General features: G+C 42.6%; 1 protein-coding gene across 1 annotated transcript; it reads left to right on the top strand.

Moving 5' to 3' along the window:
• The first annotated feature begins 9,359 nt into the window (after positions 1-9,359).
• On the top strand, positions 9,360-16,328 carry Lhfpl5 (LHFPL tetraspan subfamily member 5). Its single transcript, XM_027943751.2, has 2 exons — positions 9,360-9,771; positions 15,994-16,328. The coding sequence occupies exons 1-2, from the start codon at positions 9,360-9,362 to the stop codon at positions 16,326-16,328; spliced, it is 747 nt and encodes a 248-aa protein (XP_027799552.2).
• Positions 16,329-23,039: the final 6,711 nt, after the last annotated feature.

Raw genomic sequence — 23,039 nt, 5'->3', positions numbered from 1 at the left:
TCCAGCCTGGTCCACATAGTGAGACTGTCTTTAAACAGATAGTTAATTTAATTTAAAAAAATTTTAAATTTAAAACTGAGCTCATTTCAATCATATGGGACAATTTTTCTGGCATAATGTTGAACATGAAAAGTCAGAGAACCCGAGAAAAGTTGTGCTGCAGCTATATACAATGAATCGAAATGTATTCTGCTGTCATATATACCTAATCAGAATAAATAAATTATAAATAAATAAATAAGATGAAAACAAGAAAAGTCAGAGACAAAGAACACAGACTGCAAGATCCATCTACCTGAAGGTCAAGAAGAGGCAAAACTCACTGATAGTGAGGAAAGTTGAGAAATTGGGACACTTTTCATCCCCCTTCTGGGGGACATTAATGAGAAGGAGGCCCTGAGAGAGCCCTCTAGAGTGCTGGAGTTGTTCTCAGCCTTGAAATTGAAAACAGATGTAAAATCCATCTGGTTGTGTGCTTAAGATTCAAATCTATATAATGTAGCTGCTGTATCTTAAAAAGAAAAAAAAAAAGCAGGGTAGGGGTGTAGCTCAGTGGTAGAGCACTCGCCTAGCACATGTGAGTTCCTGGACCACAAAAAAGAAAGAGTAAAAAGTAAGATTTCTCCTGGTCAGTTTCCATTCATGGGGTGGTGTCATGCCTCCTGTTGAGGGAGGCTGAGGCACAGTGGCCTTGGAGTTCCTCTGGGGTGACTGCCGTTTACCTTCTCTATGATCTACTCCAGACCTACAGGGTGAGCCTCTGGCAGCCATTCTAGTAAATAAGCCATCTCTGCTCCTCACCACAAAGGACAGGGGAAGGGATGGCATCTGAGCCAAGGTGCCTCCTGGGATATAGATCTGTGTCTGACAGCCCCTCTCAAGCTTGTCTGTTACATGGAAGTGGGGAAGCCCTGGAGGGCAGTTTTCTGTGTGCTGATGAAGAAACTGAATGAGTTGACTGAGAGATGGAAGGACAGATCAGTCAGTCACAGAGAAGTATTGGCAGCCATGCGTTGACTTCCCAATGGATTTTCAGATCTGGGTATACACACACACACACACACACACACACTTACTCACTCCCCACAACTGGCTGTACTCTTGCCCCTGAAGGCCTGAAAATCTCCTGTATCTCTATAATGTATTACTTTTGTCCAAGTCACAAAGATAGACATCTCGATTCTGCAAAAGGGCTCACAGTCCTGGATCAGGGTCAGACGAGCCACAACCATGGAGCCAGAGCAGAGAGCAGGCAGGGATCCACTCAAGATTCAAACTCCCCAGAGAGAGGCCAGGGCAGTGGTACGTGCCTACAGTCCCAGCACTGGGAGGCCCAGGCAGGAGAAACTCCTAAGCCCAGCAGGAGAGGGAGACTCAGTCTCAAAACCAAAAACAACAAACAACAACAACAACAACCCCCCTAAACCCAAACAAACAAACAAACAAACCCCAAACCCAAACCAATCCCCCATACACAGACTCAGGATGACAGAGCTTGTATCCTCCAGTCGCCTGCCCAGGATGGGTACTGGGTGGAACTCTGGGGTGAACAGCCCCACCTGGGTCTCATGAAATGGGAAGTAATCCCTTTCTGAACAGAGTGGGTTTTATTACCAAAGAAGCGCACAAGATTCTGGGCAAACAGCTATAGTAGAGAGCCCCATCCATTCCATTGGTTACCTAGCCCACAAATTCCCTTCCCCAAGAAGATTCAAGTGACAAATTGGGGTTTGTAACAATTGCAGCTTGTAAATTTTTTCTGACTGTCCAGCCTCTGTCTTATTTAGGTGGGGACAGGAAGTGAAGCATGTGTGATTTTAAGATTGCCATTCTCCTTCTAGGCCCCCTCCCCTCCATTCTCCTGACCAAGATTAGATCAAGCATGGTGTGGAGCCTCCGAGGCTTCAAGGCAGCAAGGGAGGGGTCTTTATGATCTCCTGGGTTCCCAGGGGCTGCTATGACGTCGCTTATCTCACCTCATCCTCTGGTCCTGTTGAAGTTATGGGTACTGAGTGTGCTCTCTGTTCTCTTATGACAGTTCATATCTCTGGCTGGTCACATCCTCTGAACTCTTTTTTCCCTTTATTTTATAGTTTCCATTCCTTGCCAGTATTCCCTTCAAACACATCGCAGTTCTGAGTAGGGCTCGAGCCACTAGGTTGTGAGCCGGTCAGGTGCAGGAGACAGCTTGAGGTCTCACAGTCACGGCTCACCTCTAAGTCCAGGATCTCCGTGTGATGCCTTCTTCTAGTTTGGTCTTGATCATATCTCACTATTGTGCATCTTAGGGGCCAAACTGTAAAGTTATCCACGTCGAAAGAGAATGAAAAAAGAGGAAGATACATAAATGTATACACGTCACAGCGAAGAAGAAAATCCCGGTAGATGCTGGAGTCGCGTCTGCAGGCGCCACCTGGTGGCAGAAGTGGTGCTTACAACTTGGATCCCTTTTGCTCTCAATCAGCACCTCTGCCCGTTAATGTTCTTTATGCTGTTCATTGACTCAGACCTACTCGCCCCTCATCGTCCTGATTACTGTGTTGGGCTACTGAATTATTTTCTTCCTTTCATTAATTTTACTCTGGCAGTTATGGGAGTCAGGACAGGCATTTCTTAAATTCCGCACATACTCCAGCTGCCTCCGTACATTGGCATCCTCTCCCCTCTTAAGAGTCAGGATTGAAGACCCCGTCAACAAAACCAATCCCACTTTTTAATATTGAGGAATAATTAATATCATAAAATTCACCGATTTTAGTATGAAGATCTATGAGTTTTGACAAATGCAGTCATGTAACTACAGAGCCCTTCCATCACCCTAAAATATCCCCTCACACCACCTCTTTGTACTAATCTATGCCCACCAGATCCTAGAAACTACAAATTCGTTTTCTTTTTTGGGGGAGAAGGTGGGGTTCTGGGGGATTGAACTCAAGGGCACTTGACCACTGAGCCACATTCCCAGCCCTAGTTTGTATGTATTTATTTAGAGACAGGGTCTCTCTGAGTTGCTTAGCACCTTGCTTTTCCTGAGGCTGGCTTTGAATTTGTGATCCTCCTGCCTCAGCCTCCTGAGCTGCTGGGATTACAGGCCTGCCCCACCACACCTAGCCTTGTTTTCATTCCTTACAGTTTAATGTTCTTCCTATTTAATTACATGGCATGTACTTTTTTTGGATTTGACTTCTCTTTTACTCAGCATAATGTTTTTTGTGGTTCATGCATGTTGATGTGGGTATCAACAATTTTTTTTCTTGAAAAAAAAAAAAAAAACAATTGTGGTTTTTTGTTTTTGTTTTTTGGTGCTGGGGATTAAATCAAGGCAAAGCACCTGTTAAGCATGTGCTCAACCTTTGAGTACATGCCCAGCCCAAATAAATATAATTTATTTATTTTTGTGTGGTGCTGAGTATTGAACCCAGGCCCTCACACGTGCTAGGCAAGCGCTCTCCCGCTGAGCCACCACCCCAGCCCCCCAAGTTTGTTTCTTCATATCACCCAGTCATAGTCCACTGTATGGATGGAAACACAGTGTGTTTATGCACGTGCTAGTTGAAGAAGCTTCATGTTATTTCTCAGAAGATTTGGGCAATCATGAAGAAAGCTGTTGCACATATTGTGTGTGCACACTTTCAGGTTTTTGTGTGAACACAAGTTTTCATTTTTCTGGGACAAGTATCTAATAGTGAGATGTTGGGTCATATGGCAAAAGTTTGTTTTGGTTTCTAGGAGAGTCTTTTAAGAGCTTTCCAAAGTGGCTGAACCAATATACATTCCCATAAGCAATATATTTGTTCTAGTTGCTTCACATCCTCACTGTCTTGGAGTTACCAGGTTGTTGCTGTTTTGTAACTTAGCCTTTCTAACAGGTGTATATCACTGTGTCATTGTTTAATTTGCACCTTTCTACTAACTACTGATGTCAAACATTTTTTCATATTTGCCACCCGTATATCTTCTTTGATGTGTTTGTTCAAATCTTCTATCCATTAGTAAAACTGGGTTGTTTGTTTTCTTATTATTGAGTTTTGAGAGCTGTGGATGTCATACCAGGGGACACAAGGTTTGTTGGTATTGTTGTGAGCCACGTGAAAGCCTCCTCTGCAGGGCCAATCTCCTGGAGAATATTCCCATAAGACCCACGTACTCTAGTTCTGCCCTATTCCCAGGGTTCCAACCACACGCTCCCCCTCAACCTAATTTTTCAAACTTACCCCTCCTAGATGCTGATCATCTAGCTGGTCCATCAGTCACTGCCCACAAAACGGTGTCATGGGTGCCTCAGGCCCTTTCTCCTTACTGAGTAAGTGTTGTTTTAGTTTCCTGAGGCTGCCATAACAAACATGGTGGCTTGGAACAGCAGAAGTTTATTCTCTCACAATTTTTTTATTTTTTTAGTTGTAAGTGGATACAATACCTTTTTTTTTATTTGTTGATTTTTATGTGGTGCTGAGGATCAAACCCAGAGCCTCACACATTCTAGGCAAGCGATTTTACTCCAGCCCCCTCTCTCATAATTTTGGAGGCCAACGGTAGAATAACGGTGTTGGCAGGTCTTCATTCCCTGCAGTGGATTTGGGGAACAATCCACTTGGTCACTCTCGTCCTTCTCTTTCTTCTCTTCCTCCTGCTCCTTCCATCTTTTTGGGCTGGGGACTGAACCCAGCTCTGGCACATGCTATGTGTGAGCTCGGCACTGAGCTACACGCCCCACCCCGCCCCGCTCATGCCTCTTCTTGTTTCAGGTGGTTGCCGCCTTCCTTGGCTGCGGCCACAACTCCCCCATCTAACTCTGTGGTCCTGTCACCTTTTTTTTTCTGTTATATCCTTTAATATATGTCTGTTTCTCTGTCTCTGTCTTTTGGCAGCAAGCATCATTGTTGTTAATTTCATTTTGAGGTAGGATCTTGCTAAAGTGCTGAGGCTGGCCTTGAACTTGTAATTCTCTTGCCTCAGCCTTGCAGGTTGCTGAAGTGTGCTTCACTGTGCCACTTGTCATTAAAAGGGGAATGAAGGGAAGGTTAGGGGGAGAGGAATAGGAAGGACAGTAGAATTAGTCAGACATAACTTTCCTAGCCTTGTATTTGAATACAAGACCAGAGTAATGCCACATCATGTACAACCACAAGAATGGGATCCCAAATAGACTAAATTATAATCTATCTATGTATAATTTGCCAAAATACACTCTACTGTCACGTATAATTTAAAAGAACAGGGCTGGGGTTGTGGCTTAGCGGTAGAGCTCTCACCTAGCATGTGTGAGGCCCTGGGTTCGGTCCTCAGCACCACATACAAACAAAGATCTTGTGTCTGCCGAAAACTAAAAAAAAAAAATAAAATAAATATTAAAAAATTCTCTCTCTCTCCTCACTCTAAAAAAAATTTTAAAAAATTAAAAGAACAAATTAAAAAAATACTTATCATTGAATTTAGGGCCCACCTAGATCATCTTGTTGGATCTCCATTTTGAAAATTCCTTTATTTACTTACATCTGCAAAGCATATTTTCCAAAAAAAAGATAATGTTCACAGGTTCTTGGAAATACATGTGGATCTTTCAGGGGCTGTACTAGCACTTAGAATTCTGTGCTCCATGGAGCTTTCCTTTCCCTGAAGTCCCAAGGGCCTTCCTGAGTGAGGATGTCATGCTGCGGTGGCCCTCTTCTACCAGCCAGCATGCCAGCAGAGCTCTCTCGAGCAGGTAGGGGAAGTGGGACCTGCCCATTCAGCTTCCACAGTGAAAGCAGAGGTACACCAGAGCTCTCCTCCAGCAGAGTATCACCCCAAAATAAGAAGGGGGTTGAGATGCAGGTCAGCCCCAAACAGGACCAAACGATGTGGCAAACATTCATTACAAATAGAGTCACCACCCCTCATCTTTCAAGTCATTGCTAGTAACTAATTTCTGCAGGTCTCCTTGAGACATAATACTGTTTGGGATTTATTCTTTTGAGCACCAGAGGCTTTGGACTAGATCTTCTTAGTCCATTAACTTTTAGCCAAGTCAGGGGACAGGGAAAGATCCACATTCTGTTCCCAAGAACTCATGAACGTTATCTTTTATAGAGAAAATATTCTTGGGCTGGGTTTGTGGCTCAGTCGTAGAGTGCTTGCCTTGCATGTGTGAGGCACTGAGTTTGATTCTCAGCATCATATGTAAACAAATAAATAAAGGTCCATCAATAATATAATAGTGAAATATTTAAAAAAAAGAAAGAAAAAACATTCTTTGCAGATGTAAGTAAATTAAGAATTTTTCAAAATGGAGATCCAACAAGATGATCTAGGTGGGCCCTCAATCCAATGAAAAGTGTTATTATAAGAGACACACGAAGCTGGGCACAGTGGAGCATACTTGTGACCCCAGATCTTCTTAATACATTACTTTTTAGCCCAAGGGTCTACCCATTCCTGAGGTGACCTGGTCTACTGACCCAGGAACATGGGGTGGGTTTGAGGCTATGCAGTTCAGCACCCTCATATCCCTGGATCTTACTTTAATGATCCTATATTTTGTAGCAACGAGTCCTAGATGATTCTTTGAGCCACACTACATAAAGGTTTTGAATTTCATTTTATCTCTTAAATCAATGATCTAGACATCTGAGCTTATCTTGCATGACATTATTCAATGCCATTGTAAGTAGTCACTTCATTCAGTGTTCTTGATGTTTCCATTCCCTTTCTACCTCTCTATGGCCCAAGTCATTCAGTTCTCAGAACTTGACCCTAGAAGGCACATGGCCCTGGTGTTCACAGCTGATATTTGAGTAGCTGTTTCTCCTCTGTGCACGGCGGCCTGCTGTTTTCCCAGTTTGAACATAAACAGGCGTCTCAGAGCCTGTTGCCTAGGCAGGAAACTCCCTTTCTGGTGCCAATATTTGGATCATATAGGGCTCTTTGGTGACAACAGTCAAAACCTACTCTGGCTAATTAAAGCAAAATGGAAGAAAATAGATTGAAATTAGTTGGTTCACAGAGCTGAAGAAGGAACAGGGCAACCTGTTCCTTAGGTGGCATAGGAATCAGAGTGGTGCTGAGGCCCAGTAGTAAGAGCTCATGGATTGTTTCTTGGGGATGTTGCCAAGATCCAACAAAGCAACAGTGTTGTTCCCCTCATGCCCATCCACCAGCAATTCAGGTTTCCCAGTGAAAGACTGATGGCCACTTGATCCAGCTTGGATGAGCCACTCAGATCAGTACTCAAGGGTCTGCATGCCTTGGGCTTGGCTGACTAACCAGAACCTCAGGAAGCTGGGGAGGCAGGGGAAGGGTGTACGTGGTGGCCAAATGAGGGGTATCCACCAACTCCTAAGAGTTTGGCTGTAGTTAGCCTAAGGCCTTTTCGGATTGAGGAAACACTCAGCCCCTGCTCTAGGGAAGCTTCCAGTCTGATGGTGGAGATGCGAGTGGTGACCTTGATGAACTTTCAGTCTGATACTGAAGATGGTCACAAAACCCAAAAAGAGATTTAAGAGAAAGAGGGAAATAGCACAAATATGTTCAAGGCAGAATTGTTTTGAACAGAGCAAAAGTAGAAATTGCCAAACATGCCAACGGGTAAATGATTAAATAATTATGGTACGTACAACAAATGTTACATCATCGCACAAGTATTAAAATAATGTTTTGGGGAAAAGTACTATGCCAAAATGTTATATGGTATAATGCTAAGAGAAAAAATTGTATATAAAATTGTATATACATTATTATCTGTATGAAGCAGTATGTGCAGGAGGGAAATGCACCATGTTAACAGAGGCAATACTCATCAACATTTTTTTAATATTTATTTTTTAGTTGTAGTTGGACACGATACCTTTATTTTATTTATTTATTTTTATGTGGTGCTGAGGATGGAACCCAGGGCCTGCACATGCGAGGCAAGCGCTGTACCGCTGAGCCATCACCCCAGCCCCCTCATCAGCATTTTTGAATACTTCATATGTGATACTCTGGGCTAAACATTTTACAGTTACCTAAGCCTTACATGATGGATAAAATCATCACCCCTGTTTTAAAGGTGAAAAAACTGAGGCTCAGGAAGTTTCAACCTATGGATGGTTACTTAGCTAGTAAGTGGCTGACTCAAATCCAGGTTGATCTAAAGCCAAAGTTTGTGTTTTAAAGATGGTCTTATCTTTCCTGAGCTCTTGATGGAGGATAGGAAGGATTTTTATTCTTTCACATATACTTTCCTAAATTTTCCTACTTCTCTACAGTAGCCATGTAGTTACCCATAAAATTAAGAGAAATATGTTTTTAAAAGGGAAATATATAAAATATATCAAATTTTGTGTGTATGTATGTATATATATATATATATATATATATATATATATATATATACCAAAAAAAATACATAAACAAGGGAGAAAGGCATTGCACTGAACATATGTTAAGGTCTGAGAAGGCTCATGAAGAATGCTCTTTGCTGCGCTTTCTAGTCCCTTCTGTCCTCGGTCTGCGTGTGGTATTTTCATACACACTACATACATTATCAGCGTACGTGTCTCACTGCCGTTGAGGGCAGGGTTCCTGCCTTTTTATCTCTGTGGCTTTTGCTTGGAAGTTATCCTCCAACACAAGCTTAATGCATACTAACTAGGCTCTTTGCAATTGTTGACTGAACGAAAGGGACCAGAAAACATAACCAGGAAAGATTTTGCTGACCTCTGGCGGTGGGGGTTGGGGACTCCGGGAGGGCGACGGGGAGCCAGACCCGGGTGGGTAGTGTGTGGTCGGGGCTTTTTGTGGGAGAAGCCGTTTTGCGATTGGAACTGAGCAGAGAAACGTGGCAGCCACAGCCCAGCCCTCCCAATTCCTGTTGGCTGCAGGAGGGTGAGAGGGGTCTTAGGTCCCCGCAGGGGGCGCGCGGGGTCGGGTGGCTCCCGGCTCCACCCCGCCGGGTCAGCCCCGCCCCCGACTCGGCCGTCCGGCTCCACCCCCTCCCGGAGCCCCGGGGCGCTGGCCGCGGTGCTGAAACGACGCTCTCTGCCAGAGGGAGGAGGGCAGGGCCCGGCCCGGCGAAGGGGGCGGTACTCTCTGGAGCTCTGAACTGGAAAAACGGGAGGGGACAGGGTGGCGCCAGCAGGACCTTGAGAGGAGGCAGAACACCGGAGATAGGCGGGTTAGAGCAGAGACAGGCACCTGGCAAACCTCACCTGAGGACGCCAAGGCCACCCTTGTCCAGTTAAGCCTCTTCCCCGCCTGCGCTGGAAGGATTCTCACCTTGTGCCCCGACCTCAGCCTCCTTTCCAAGCCCCACTGAGGAGTGACTCACTTCTGGGCCTCCATCCACATAGCCTCCGCCTGGCAGCCCACAGGCGCCTGGTCCAAGGCCTGCTGCCTTCACCATGGTGAAGCTGCTGCCCGCCCAGGAGGCAGCCAAGATCTACCACACCAACTATGTGCGGAACTCGCGGGCGGTGGGTGTGATGTGGGGCACGCTCACCATCTGCTTTTCCGTGCTGGTCATGGCCCTCTTCATCCAGCCCTACTGGATCGGTGACAGCGTCAATACGCCCCAGGCGGGCTACTTCGGCCTTTTCTCCTACTGCGTGGGCAACGTGCTCTCTTCCGAGCTCATCTGCAAGGGCGGCCCTCTGGACTTCTCCTCCATCCCTTCCAGAGCCTTCAAGACAGCCATGTTCTTCGTGGCCTTGGCCATGTTCCTCATCATTGGCTCCATCATCTGTTTCAGTCTGTTCTTCATCTGCAACTCGGCCACTGTCTACAAGATCTGTGCGTGGATGCAGCTGGCTGCAGGTGAGCGAGCGGGGTTGATGGGAGGGCAGGCCACAGCCATGGCTACATCATCCCACCTTGTGTGGAGGCTCCGGGTCTTCTACTTAACTATCTGTTTAGATTCTGAACAGGGAATCTTAATGATTGAAGCATAAAGGACTTCAGAGACCAAACTTTTCAAACTTCATATATTACAAAGATGGTCTTATCTTTCCTGACAGCAGTGACTTGAGCAGGAGCACACAGCTCCTGGTAAGAGAACTCAGGTGTCCTGACTCCCAGGACACCATACTTTGAGAGGTTGTTGCAGCTCCAGGAAGAAGAAAGAAGGAAGCGTCCACTGTCAGCCCTGTGGGAATAGGACTCAGCCCTGGCGCAAAATTGTGATGTGGGTCACCATTCTAGATGCCCTCATCTCCCACTTCTGGGCATTTGTTCTATCTCACTTATCAGTACTCACATTCCTGCCCTCTCTCCAACCCTAAATAGTACTGATTGGCATTTCTAAGGTCAGCCATGTATTTTGGAGTGTAACTATTACACCATGTGTGATCTCTCCCTTAGAAACTTTCATCAAAACTCCCCTTTCTCATTGTAGAGTGAATCATTGTTCCCTCAGTGTAGGATTTCATACTTGAGGCAGCAAATGGAGCAATATTTTGTGAGGTGGAGGGAGGCTGTCCAGGGTCCTTTAAAACTATATGAGATAGGCAGCCATTTGTGGTGACCCGAGGCAAGGATTTTCCTCCCCTTTTTCCTGCTCCTGGTCCACGCAGGCTTATTGGTGTTTTTCTCCTCTGGGTCACCTGTTTTTTTGTTTTGTTTTGTTTTCTCCTCTAGAGCCCAGGAAGAGATGGACCAAGATCTTTTCTGTGGCCTTTGGTCCCTTCATCCCTGTCTATCCCAAGGCACAGACTGTCCATGCTGGGATGTTCAGGAACAGTGCTGGGGACTGCAGACTAGAGCGGAACTCCCAACATCTTTGGTTAGAACGGGATGAGGTGTTATCTCAGGAGAAAATGAAACAGGAATCTGAATCCCAGACCACCAAACACATAGTGCAGAGTTGGAGGGGTCCCCAGAGAGCTATATCCCACCAGCAACTGCAGATGAGGAATCTAGGTCTGAGAGAGAGGGTCAGACTTGGCAATCAGCTGGCAACTGAGAAGTAGGAGAGATAAAGCATCAGGTCCCCCAAAACTAGACATACTCCAAAAGACATTCTTTTTTTTTTTTTAGTTTGTAGATGGACACAATATCTTTATTCTTATTTATTTATTTTAATGTGGTGCTGAAAATTAAACCCAGGGCCTCAAGCATGCTAGGCAATCACTCTACCACTGAGCCACAACCCTAGCCCTCAACGACACTCTTTTTGAGACTCATATTTATATAAGTAAAATGATTTACAAGATACTTTCACATATTTCATCTGGAGAGCCTCATCACAACCCAGGAAGTGAATATTTTTACATTTAACAGTTAAGACTGCTGGTGGGTAACTTGTCTTTGGGGGTAGATTCTTGATTCCCAGTCTTATACCCAGGCCACTAACCTGACTTCAGAACCTCTTCTAGATATCCCCACTCTCTCCCTCTCCTCTGTAGTCTCTTTATATGATGAGGGAGAGACCAGGACAGGAGTGAGGCAAAATTTGGTGGGTAATGGAGACAAGAATAGAGGGTGGCCATATCAAGAAAGAAGGGGAGCCAGGTATGATGGCATACACATGAAGTCCCAGGGTCTTAGAAGACTGAGGCAGGAGGATCACAAGTTTGAGACCAGATTCAGCAACTTAATGAGACCCTATCTCAAAATAAAAAAGGGTTGCGGATGAAGAGAAAATAAAGATGGAAAGAAAGAAAACATAAAAGAGAGGACTGAAGATATAGATAGCAGTTCTGTGCCAAAGAGGAATAGCACGGACTCTGATGTGCCTGCCAGCTGGTTCTCCATCAGGGTGATGGAATGCTGGAGACACACCATTCCTCTTTTATTCCCAGTGCTGCCCACCCCTCACCCCAATGTCTGCAACAGGTGCCATTTGCTGAGCAGTACCAGGAAGGCCTGGGTGGGGGAGGTGTCAGCAGGCTATTTGAGTCAGACCCTATCTGGGTCACAGAACTAGTGACACTGATAGCAGAGGTAGCCAGGTGCAATCGTATGAAACATTTACCTTTGGAGAAGGCAAAGGTGGTATCGTGTTCCATTCCGCTGTGTTGGAGAAGGAAGGATGAGCCAAAGAGAGGAGAATAAGGAGGGAGTGCACCCCACAGCAAGCAGCTGGGAGACACATTAATTTACAGAAACCTAAACAAGTTCGCTTAACTTTGCCCACTAGGCTGGGAGCAGGGAAGTGTTAGAGCAGGGATAAAAGATCTGATTAACGAGGCAATGTGGGGTTGTAGCTTAATAATATTAGTTGAGCATCTGGAGGCCAGGTATAGGCTGAATATGGTCCTAGCTCCTAAAGCCATAGGCAAGTCAAGTTGCTTGTCTTCTCTGGGTCTTGGTAAGCTCATGTCTTAGTCAATTTGGGCTGCTACAACAAATCATCTGAGCCCAGGGGGCTTAAACAACAGAAATTTATTTATCACAGTTTAGGAAGCTAGATGCCTGAGATCAGGGTGCCAACCCAGCCTGGTTCTGGTGAGAGCCCTCTTCCATTGCAAACTGCTAACTTTGTCCTTGTCCTCAAAAATGGAAAGAGGGCAAGAAGGTTCTTTAGATCTTTTTTTGTAAGGGCACTAATCCCATTCATGAGAGTTCCATCTTCATGATCTAATTAGTTCCGAAAAGCCCCATCTTGTAATAACTGCTACATTTGGAGTTAGAATTTTAATATATGGATTTTTGGAACATAAACATTCAGTCTATTGTACTAATCCATAGAATGTAGCAACAGGAATGGGGTTCTTTTTTTTAATTTGTTCTAACTAGTTATACATGACAGCAGAATGCATTTCGATTCATTGTACACAAATGGAGCACAACTTTTCATTTCTCTGGTTGTACACGATGTAGACATACATATGTGCACACAGACCTAGGGTAATGATGCTCGTCTCATTCCACCATCTTTTCTGCCCCCATGCCTTAATGGGGTTCTTGTGCAGGTGAGATGATATTATGCATGCAAAACACCTAGCACAGTACCTAGTACATGGTAGGTACTCAGTAAATGTGCAAAATAGAAAACAACCTCTTCAGTAAGATAGGAAATGTTGTTACAGTAATAATTCCTAAGTCTTAGTGGCTTGAAACAGAGGTTTATTTCTTGCTTATATTACCTGCCCACGGAGGATCAGTTGGGGGCACTACGCTTATTGTTCTTCTCTCCTTTTGAACCCCAGGCTGAAAAAGCATCACTTGTCATTGACATGTGCAGAGGGAAAGAGAGCTCTGGAAAGTCTCCCACCAGCAGTTAAATTCTCTAGCTTAGCAGTGCACACATTTCTGCTCATTTATTGATCAAAGGAGTTCATGTGGCCTTGCATAACCTCAAGAGAGTGGGGCAAGGAAGTACAATCCTACCTTGTACTGGAAATATGTGTGAATATCTTATGATGCCCACATCCTGCAACATGGCTTCCATCAGAAGGAATTGCCAATAACAATAGCAAGAATTAACATCATTGGCCTTTCACCATGTACCAGACACTGGTGTTTTCTTTACATGACTATACTTATTCCTCACAACCCTGCTTTGAGTCAGGTATTAGTCTCTTTAGAGCTCTGAGACACACAAATGGGATAGTCCCCCAACTATGCACAGAACCAGGGGTGGATAGATGGGGTGCAACCCACCCATCCACAGTAACAACAACCTGTTTCCAAGCCAGAAGCTTTGGATTCTTTTACAGAACCCCTATAGGAAATTTTATAGACAGGGAAGGGGATTGTGGGGAGAGTTTTGGGGAGAAAGAGAAGTCTAAAAGAGCAGTTTCTTTCCACTTTCACCTGTGCCTTCAGCATTTGTAGGATGCTGCTTAAACTAGAGGCCATGCCAACCAGCCAAGGGTGGGCTATACATTTTACCAAATTGCTGTGGAAAGATTCCCTCTCCCTTACCCTAAGTGTCTTCCTGAACACTTTTCAGTTTGTCAAGAAGTCTGAAATGTCACCACTAAATACATTCAGCCCTTTGGATAAATGTCACAATCTAGTGTGGAAGGAATTAATTTTGAAGTCAGGCCAGGTGTGGTGACACACGCCTGTAATCCCAGTGGCTCTGGAGGCTGAGGCAGGAGGATCACAAGTCCAAAGCCAGCCACTCTAGGTAATGTAGCAAGGCCCTGTCTCAAATTTATTTAAAAATAAATAAATAAAAGGGCTGAGATGTGGCTCAGTAGTTGAGTCCCCCTGGGTTTAATCCCCAGTACCAAAAAGAAAAAAGAAGTCAGGAAAATCAGAAGGAAGTACTACAGCTGGATGACTGAGAAAGCTGCCTGATTTCTCTGAGACCTCAATTTTCAAATCTGTAAAAGGGGGGATATTAATATTTGGCTTACTTTATGCAATTTTTGTCATGATCAAGATAGTACATGAATTTTTTTGTGATTCCTTTAAGAGCTGTATAAATTATTTTTAAAATCTTATAAAAAATCAAAGGAAGGTTAATATATTTAGGTGAGGAGGGGGGACCCTGGTCTTTACATCATATGTTTGATCCACTTACTTTCCTTGTAAGAACAAGCTGGATCCAAGGAATGTAACTTTTGCTTGCATGAGATACTTCTTTGAACATCTTCTGGGTAGGGTATGGTTTTGGGACTAGGGGGCCCCTGAGCTTGTGGAAAGAGGGTCAAGGGTGGGAAAGTGGCACAGATAAAGGCCCTGCCTGCACGGCAATTGTGGTTGGGATCACCCTGGTCACATTCTAGGATTATGTCACCTGTCTATGCTTCACCCTATTGAAGCTAATGTGGGAAAAGTGGTTTCATGGAAGGTATGGAAGAAATTGGGGGAAGAAGGGGAAAATAAAATTTAATGATAGGCTGCCTTGTCAATGCCAAGTCAGTAGGACACTGAGTAGCTGTGCCCAGTAGCTAACCCTCATGGAATGCCTCATGTTGTGCCTGGCCCAAGTTCCTTTCCATTATTAACTAAATTTAAGCTTGCTATAACCCCAACACATAGGCGATATTATCTCCATTTTACAGATAAGGAAACTCAGGCAAAACAAAACAAAACAAAACAAAACAAAAAAAAACGTTTAAGCAGCTTGCTTCAAGTCACACAGCTAATTAGCAAAAAACAGTGGGCTTGAAATCCAGGCAGCCTGGTCTAGTGTTTTCCACCTCTCCTATGGAAAGAATTGCCTGGAACAGTGCTTCTAACAACAAGGATTCTTGAGCCCAACCTTGGCCTGAGTTCCAGCACTTAAAATGAATATTCCAGGGGATTTTTAAATTCAGGCAAGTGTGAGCAGCTGCACTGTGCAGTACTAGGTATGGGGGAGGAGGAACCTGTTTGCTCACATGGAAGGTTCATGAAGAAAGCATGCATTGGGGCTTGGAAAGCCTTCTTGTAGTCACTGAATCTAATATCTCTGAGTTACAGGACACATTATTATGCTGTATACTGTAAAAAGGGAAAATACTGCTAATCAAAACTATGGACTAATGTTTTCTTATTATACTAATTTCCGAGATGTTGAGATGTTGAAATATGAACAATATATATTTTCAGAGAGATAAGTTCTCTGGGCTGGATCCCCCACCCCCATCCTCCCAGGGATTGAACCCAGGGGTCCTTAGCCACTGAGCTACATCCCAAGCCCATTTTTATTTTTTTTTTTAATTTTGAGACAGGGCCTCGCTAAGTTGCTGAGGCTGGCTTTAAACTTGTGATCTGACTGACTCAAGCTCCCTAAGCCACTGGGACTAGATTTGAGAGGGTTTTGGAGCCAGGGCAAGCAGTGCCTCCTTGAATCCAAGATGAAGAGATAAGCTGAGGGGCTAGTAGGACTACCTAATGCAGTGACAGATGTCACCCTGGCCAAAGAGCTCAGTTCTTTGCCTCTGCCTCTGACTGCTGGGTCTCAGGGACCAGCTGCTTTTAGATTTTGGAGCCCATTTTTTTCACTTGTGTTTTACAAGAAGAATGGTAGAAGCTGCCTAATGTTCCTCTCAAGGCTAATGCAAAGACCAGGGAGGTGACAAAATAAGAGTAATTCAAAGTGGGAGGTAGGGAGCTGACACCCCTAGCATGACATCATCTTTACCCTTTTTTCCCCCTTAGCCACAGGTTTAATGATAGGCTGCTTGGTCTACCCAGACGGCTGGGACTCAAGTGAGGTGCGACGCATGTGTGGGGAGCAGACAGGCAAGTACACTCTGGGCCACTGTACCATCCGCTGGGCCTTCATGCTGGCCATCCTCAGCATCGGCGATGCCCTCATCCTCTCCTTCTTGGCTTTTGTTTTGGGCTACCGGCAGGACAAGCTCCTCCCTGATGACTACAAGGCAGATGGAAAAGGTAAATTACCCTCCTCCACAGTGTGTCACCTGCCTGGGGATCCTAGGTGGGCAGACAGACATAGCCCTAGTCCCCCTAAGCATGTGCTCTATGACTGAGCCAGACCCTCAGCCCTTACTTACTCAATTTTAAAAACAGGCAATTTGAATAGACATCTCTGCAAAGAAGATATGTATATGGCAATTAGCATATAAAAATACTCACCATCATTAATTATTAAGAAAATGCCAATCAAAATCCACTTACTAGCAGGGTTACAATAAAAAGATGAACAATTAAACGTGTTGGTTTGGGGGCTGGGATTGTGGCTTAGCAGTAGAGCGCTTGCCTAGCATGCGTGGGGCCCTGGGCTCCATCCTTAGCACCATAAAAATAAATGAATGGAATAAAGGTATTGTGTCCAACTACAACTAAAAAAATAAATATTAAAAAAACCCAAAAAACAAAAAAAAGTGTTGGTTAGCATGTGAAGAAATTGGAACACTTAGACAATGGAAACAGTCTAGCAGTTCCATATAGTTAATCATAGTTATCATATGATCCAGTAATTCTACCCCTAGGTATATATATACACAGTAAAATTGAGAACATGGGTTGGGGTTGTGGCTCAGTGTTAAGGATCTTGCCTCACATGGGTGAGGCATTGGGTTTGATCTTCAGCATCATATAAAAATAAGTTAATAAAATAAAGGTATAAAAATTCATTAAAAAAACCCTGAAAATATACATATGTTCATAAAAACTTTGCACACAAATGTTCAAAGCTGCATAATAGCCAAAAAGCAAAAACAACCCAAATGACCACCATCTGATGAGTGGATAAACAAAATGTGTTTATCCATACAATGAATATTAAGAAGGAATGAAGGATAATAGGATGAACCTCGAAAACAATGAAAGAAGCCAGACACAAAAGACTGGCTTCCATTTGGATATGTTTGATTCTATTTATATAAAATGTCAGAATAGGCAAATCCATACAGACAGAAAGCAAATTAGTAGTTTCCTGTGGGGGGGAAGAGGGAGGAATTGACAGTGACTGCTAAGGGACATAGCATTCTTTCTGGGGTGATGAAAACATCTTAGGATTAGACAGTGATAATGGTTGCACCAACTAGTAAATATACTAAAAACCACTGAGTTTTATACTTTAAATGAGTGGATTTTGTTACTGAATTATATTAATAAAAAGGATTATTCTTAGGATTCAATAATACACATAAAGCACTAACAAAGCCTGCATATTATAAATAATTAATAAATATTAGTTCTCTTCCCTCTGGTCTTTCCAGCATCTCTACTTTTCATCACACTTCCATCCAATAATAACAACTATTGTGCTCCAGTTACCTACCAACATCTTTAGGCACTGGGGGTAAAGTGGTGACTGGAGAAGTCTAAATTGGAGCTTACAGTCTGGTAAGGGAGACAATGATTAAGTACAGAATTACAAACTGATAAATATTATGTACAGAAAAGTGCAAGCTTTCTTGAGAGTGAATGAGAGGGATCTGATTTAGTTTGGAGATGGGATAATGTGCAGGAATTAGGGTAAAAACAAGGCTTGGCTGTAAACACATACTGTTCTTTCATTACAGAGGAAGTCTAAAGCAGCTGAAGGGCCGGTGAGTAACTTTATTGGAAGGTGGTCTGCATGCCTTTGAAGAGCTGGGGCCTTTCAGCTTTCTTGTTGAATTCTTAGGCAGAATGACTCCTGGGGTTGGAGTGTAGGGGCTACTGTGATGCAGCCTGGGACAGAGGAGGAGCAGACCACCAGTGTGGGAGCTAACTGGCACCTGAGACCTTCCCTGGTGTCGGGTGGGGTCAGACAGGAAGCCTTTGGTTTTACCCGTCTTGAGATATGGAAAAGAACAAGAAAAGGAATACTTCAAAATAGATATGGGGTTAGCTTCCTAAACTTATTTATTTTTGGAGCCTGGCAAACAAGAACAGATTGTTTTTAGAAGTTGTCATTATCATTTGGACCCTTCTTTTCAGAAAAAAATTTTTTAAATGATTTGTAAGAAACATAGTAGAAAACCTAATAAAATAGGAAATAAAAGTCATAGAGAGAAAAACAAATATTCAAGAAAGCTAGTCTAATAAAATTACTATATTGAGTATTAAGTTTAGCTGCATGCTTCCTGATAGCTGAGGCAAAAAGAAAAACAATGAATTAACCAGTTTTAATGTCTGACTCAAAAGGAAGCACAACAAAATAATTTTTTAATTTTTTTTAGTTCACAAAATGTGACATAAGAAGACTGTTGAGTAAAACCAATAACAAAAAACCTACAACACTGTCATCTAAAAGTGCCATTTATTAAGGTCCTATAGCAGGCCAGGTGCTTTGTGTGGGTAGGAGGAATTATCTCCTTTTACATTATTATTATTGTTATTATTTTGGCACAGGGGATTGAACTCAGGGGCACTCGATCACTGAGCCACATCCCCAGCCCTTTTTTATATTTTATTTAGAGACAGGGTTTTACTGAGTTGCCTAGTGCCTCATTTTGCTGAGGCTGGCTTTGAACTCGTGATCCTCCTATCTCAGCCTCCCAAGCCTGTGGGATTACCGCCCCTGGCTCCATTTACATTATTTTTATGTTGCAAAGTACCTTCTAATCCTTGACTACCTATACTCTTATGAATAATTATAACACCTCTCTACCTATTAGAGCATAATCAAACTTCAGTGTGCATTTAGTTACCTGGAAACTTTTTAAAATGCAGATTTTTGGGGACTGGGGTTGTAGCTCAGTGGTAGTGCACTTGCCTAGCATGTGTGAAGCACTGGGTTCGATTCTCAGCACCGCATATAAATAAATAAAATAAAATGTAGATTTTGATTCAGTTAGTAGAGGGGCTGCAGACACTGCATTTCTAACCAGAATCGTGAATTGGGATCATACTTTGAGTAGCAAAGTATTAGAGAATCAAACACTTTTTCCCATGTTTTTGAAATGTTCATTATTAAAATTTTTTAAAGCCATGAGTTCCATAGCATTGATGTACCATTATTTTCTAAACCACACCTTGGTTATTAGACATTTAGGGTTGCTATCATAGCTAATAACTTTTTGCTTTTGTTGATAAATTTCCAAATGAAATCACTAAATCAAAGAGCAACTATATCGCTTTGCCTCCCTTTCCCCCACTATATTTTCAAAGACCACACAAGGGGCCATGAATACTATCTTACACATGAATGAGGAAATTCCTACATCTGGGTAGAACTGAAGTTGTAATGCAAGAATAAATGATATTATTATTTTTTTTACTTAAAAAATGTCAAATCTAGGGGCTGGGGTTATGGCTCAGTGGTAGAGTGCTCACCTAGCATGTGCAAGGCACTGGGCTCGATCCTCTCAGCACTAAAATAAATAAATAAATAAATAAAATAAATAAAGGTATTGTGTGTGTCCAACTAACTAAAAAAAAAAAATTAAAAAAATGTCAAATATTATAATACTGAAATCTTTTGTTGTCTTGTTTTTCTTACATTACAGGTCATTTATTTCCCAGACAATGGAAAATTAGGGCATCTAATTCTTCAGATATAACTCTTTCCTCCAGCTTCCTTGTCCCTGGCCCAAGTCGTGCATCGTGGTTGGAAGCTGACCATCTCTTAAGACAAGACTCCTGCAGCACAGAGACCTCTTCCAGGTGAAGCAGAACTGCAGTGACCCTTATCAAAGCTGTTCAGAGGCAGAGTGGCATGGGAGTTGCTCAGCCATGGAGGAGTCCGAATTTCATTCCTATCTTTTAACACCAGCTTTTCTGTAAAATGAGAGGCCTGGCAAGTCCTCTCTAGGGGTCTCTCCTCAGTCTCTGGCAACTACTTCACGCAGGGTACAATCATTTCAAGGCACACACAGAAACAAATGCTAACAGCTCTAAAAAGGTCACTGAAGAAGAGGTGGCTGAAAGTATGTTGGATTAATTCAAGCTGATTGTGGGGGAAGGGGGGTCTCTTGCTTCTCCCCGCTTTTTGCTTACTTACTGATGTTCAGAGAGGCAAGGAACGGTGGAACCACCAGAATCTGAATCCTTTAACATCCATCAGTTAGTCTAATTGGGTAAATATACGTAGGACCTAAAAACTCCTGAGGTGGTGGAGGTATAGTTCAGTGGTACAAAGCTTATCTAGCATGCACAAGACCTCAGGTTCATCCCTGGTACAGTGAACCAAAAACCCTTTGAGACTAATTTCACACTTATCTCCTCAACATTTCCTCACTGACCCAACCAGAACCAGATACCAGCTTCAGAAATTTGTTACCTGTATCCAAGTCATTTGTTACAGGAATAGAAGGCACTTCTTGTCAAAAACTTTTGAGCGATACTGAAATAGGATCTGGTCTTTGTCCATTTTGAGTGACTCAGTAAAGAAACTACCTGGGTATGCTATTCTCACAGGGGGAGAGGGGATAAATGCTGAATAAAACTAAGAATCTTGTTGCTTGATCAAATGATATGGAAATTTTGTTATTCTGGGCCATCAGTTGTTTCTTGTACAGTACTACTTGCTCACTCTGCTGTCTGCACTGGTTCAGCTAGGCTGAGAATGAATATCCTAGTGTGAATCCAGTTAAACAGCTGGTGATAAAAACTACTATAACAGAGTTTACCTCATCACTTGGTCTTTTTATAATAATCACATTCATATTTTTTGCTGATAAAATTATTTAATTCACAGGCACTCCCTTTTTGATTAAAAACCATTTAACAAATCCTGTAGCTTAGGGACTTTTTCTCATAAAAGAGGTACAAGAGAAGTTTCTAAAAGTTCTCCACTGTCAAGTTATTTTTCTTCTCATGTGGTGGTCCACAGAAGCTCCTGGGAGGCTTACAATGCAGCTGCCTACAGGCCATCCTCTGCTCTTGCCAACACTGAATTTCACCAAAACAGGAATCATGTTTGGCTTATGGCCAATGTTGGGAAAGGACCTGCAAATCTGTTTATGATCATACAACACATGTACCACCTTTTATCTTCCAAGGGAACTAAAAATTCTATTTTACTAATAACATTAATGATTTTCAGTTCTCTAAGTGGGTTTATCTTTAAATAAATTCTTAAAGGTAATTCAAACCTTATTTATCTATATTAGAATAAAAATCAGTGAAATCTGTACTTCTTTCCAAATTATCTTGTTCCTTTCTCACTTATGGTTTGCCTGTTTGAGGCGGGTGTATAGATGGTTGTGGTGCCTGTTTCACAGTGAGTAGCTCTAACAGTCAAAAAGCCAAGCCCACACTCCAGGAAAGCCCACTGAAACAGGGTATGTGAACCAGAAGGTAGGATTCACTGGAGCTCTTTGAAAAGTTGTTTTTCAATAATTTCTGCCTACATAGGCATTTATCAGAATGCTTTACTGGAACAAAGGTTACCTTCTGGTAGCCTTACATGGTAATGTTTGACATGCCTTTATGTATTTGTTTGGTAATAAGCTGATAAAGATGAAAAGCATAAGAGCTCAAATTCTGAAAATTTACTATTATTCACCTTCAGTAGGATCTACTAGATTTCCAACATTCACTACTCTCCTCAATACCTAGTAAATCCAAAGCAACTTATGTAATGTCATCTTTGTGACACAATTATGAACACAAGTCAAATTGCTGGCTGTTAATGCACTCACCTCTATAAATGTCCAATTCTGCCATTTGGAGGGCAAAACTTTTCACTATATTAAAATGAGCAAAGACCAGATTTGAATTAAAGACAAAAGGGAGATAATGATGAAGACTGAATTTGGGAAGATAAACTGGACATTTACAAGGAATGGTGCAGTTTATAGACAGCACCAGATACTAAACTTACTTAATTCCTTGGCTAACATTTCTAAATACAACATGATCTCAAACTTTCTGCTTTTAAACTGGAATGTCTGAATTAATATTGCTCCAAGAATTTAGAAATAAATGCATATCATATCAACTTTCAACATCTTCAGCGACACAAAAATCAAACTTGATTCCTATCTTTTTCTTTTGCCTGTGGTGCTGAGGATTGGGCCTTGTGCACTATACCAACTGAACTATATCCCCAGCCTCCTACTGAGATTTAGTTACCTTCCTATATCAACATTCTAGATTGTTACCAATGCTTTGCCAACTCCCAAGACATTGATTATTCGAGCTCTCATGTCTAAGGCTTTATTTTAAAGTGAATAGAAATATAGATGCATTTTCAGTAAATCACCACTTTAGCACTTTCTTCATAAGGCTGGCCTTGAAGATTCTACATGGTTCATAAGTTTAAAAAACAAACAAAAAAAATCCCATATGCCTGTAATTCCAAAGGCTTGTGAGGCTGAGGCAGGAGGATTGCAAGTTCAAAGCCAGCTTCAGCAATTTAGCAAGACCCTTTGTCTGAAAATACAAAAAAGGGCTGGGGATGTGGCTCAGTGGTTAATTCCCCTTGGGTTCAATCCCTAGTAGAGGGGAAAAAAGGACAATAATGAAGCCAGCTCTGGAGAACTACACGACTTCCTGTGAACCCTTGGTTTGCTGTTTTTTTTTTTTTTTGGACAGCTATAGGTTCTTGTAAAACAGCACAAAGGGTTTCCCTAAATCTAGAGGTTCATACATTTAACCCAGGATTAGAGTCACTGCCTTGGTATGTCAGTCTGGTAAACATCTTGGTACGATTAAGCTCAAATAGGTTATTTTCTGGTCAACATTACAAACACACTATGTCTTAAGTATTGCATAATTAAAACAAATTAACCAGAACAGTTTATGCAGTTCAGGGGTAGGTGGGAAAGGGCTTTCTACAATAACACTTAAAAAAGGCCATAAAA

This window comes from Marmota flaviventris, chromosome 6, assembly GCF_047511675.1.
Source record: "Marmota flaviventris isolate mMarFla1 chromosome 6, mMarFla1.hap1, whole genome shotgun sequence".
Classification (NCBI taxonomy): domain Eukaryota; kingdom Metazoa; phylum Chordata; class Mammalia; order Rodentia; family Sciuridae; genus Marmota; species Marmota flaviventris.
Note: the sequence above shows the minus strand (reverse complement) of the source record. Positions and strands in the feature narration are given on the sequence as shown.

Excerpts from the sequence above, each read along its gene's own strand:
- Lhfpl5 (XM_027943751.2), top strand. The coding sequence starts at position 9,360 with ATGGTGAAGCTGCTGCCCGCCCAGGAGGCAGCCAAGATCTACCACACC. Across the intron at positions 9,772-15,993 it reads GTGGATGCAGCTGGCTGCAG|CCACAGGTTTAATGATAGGC; the intron begins GTGAGCGAGCGG and ends TTTCCCCCTTAG.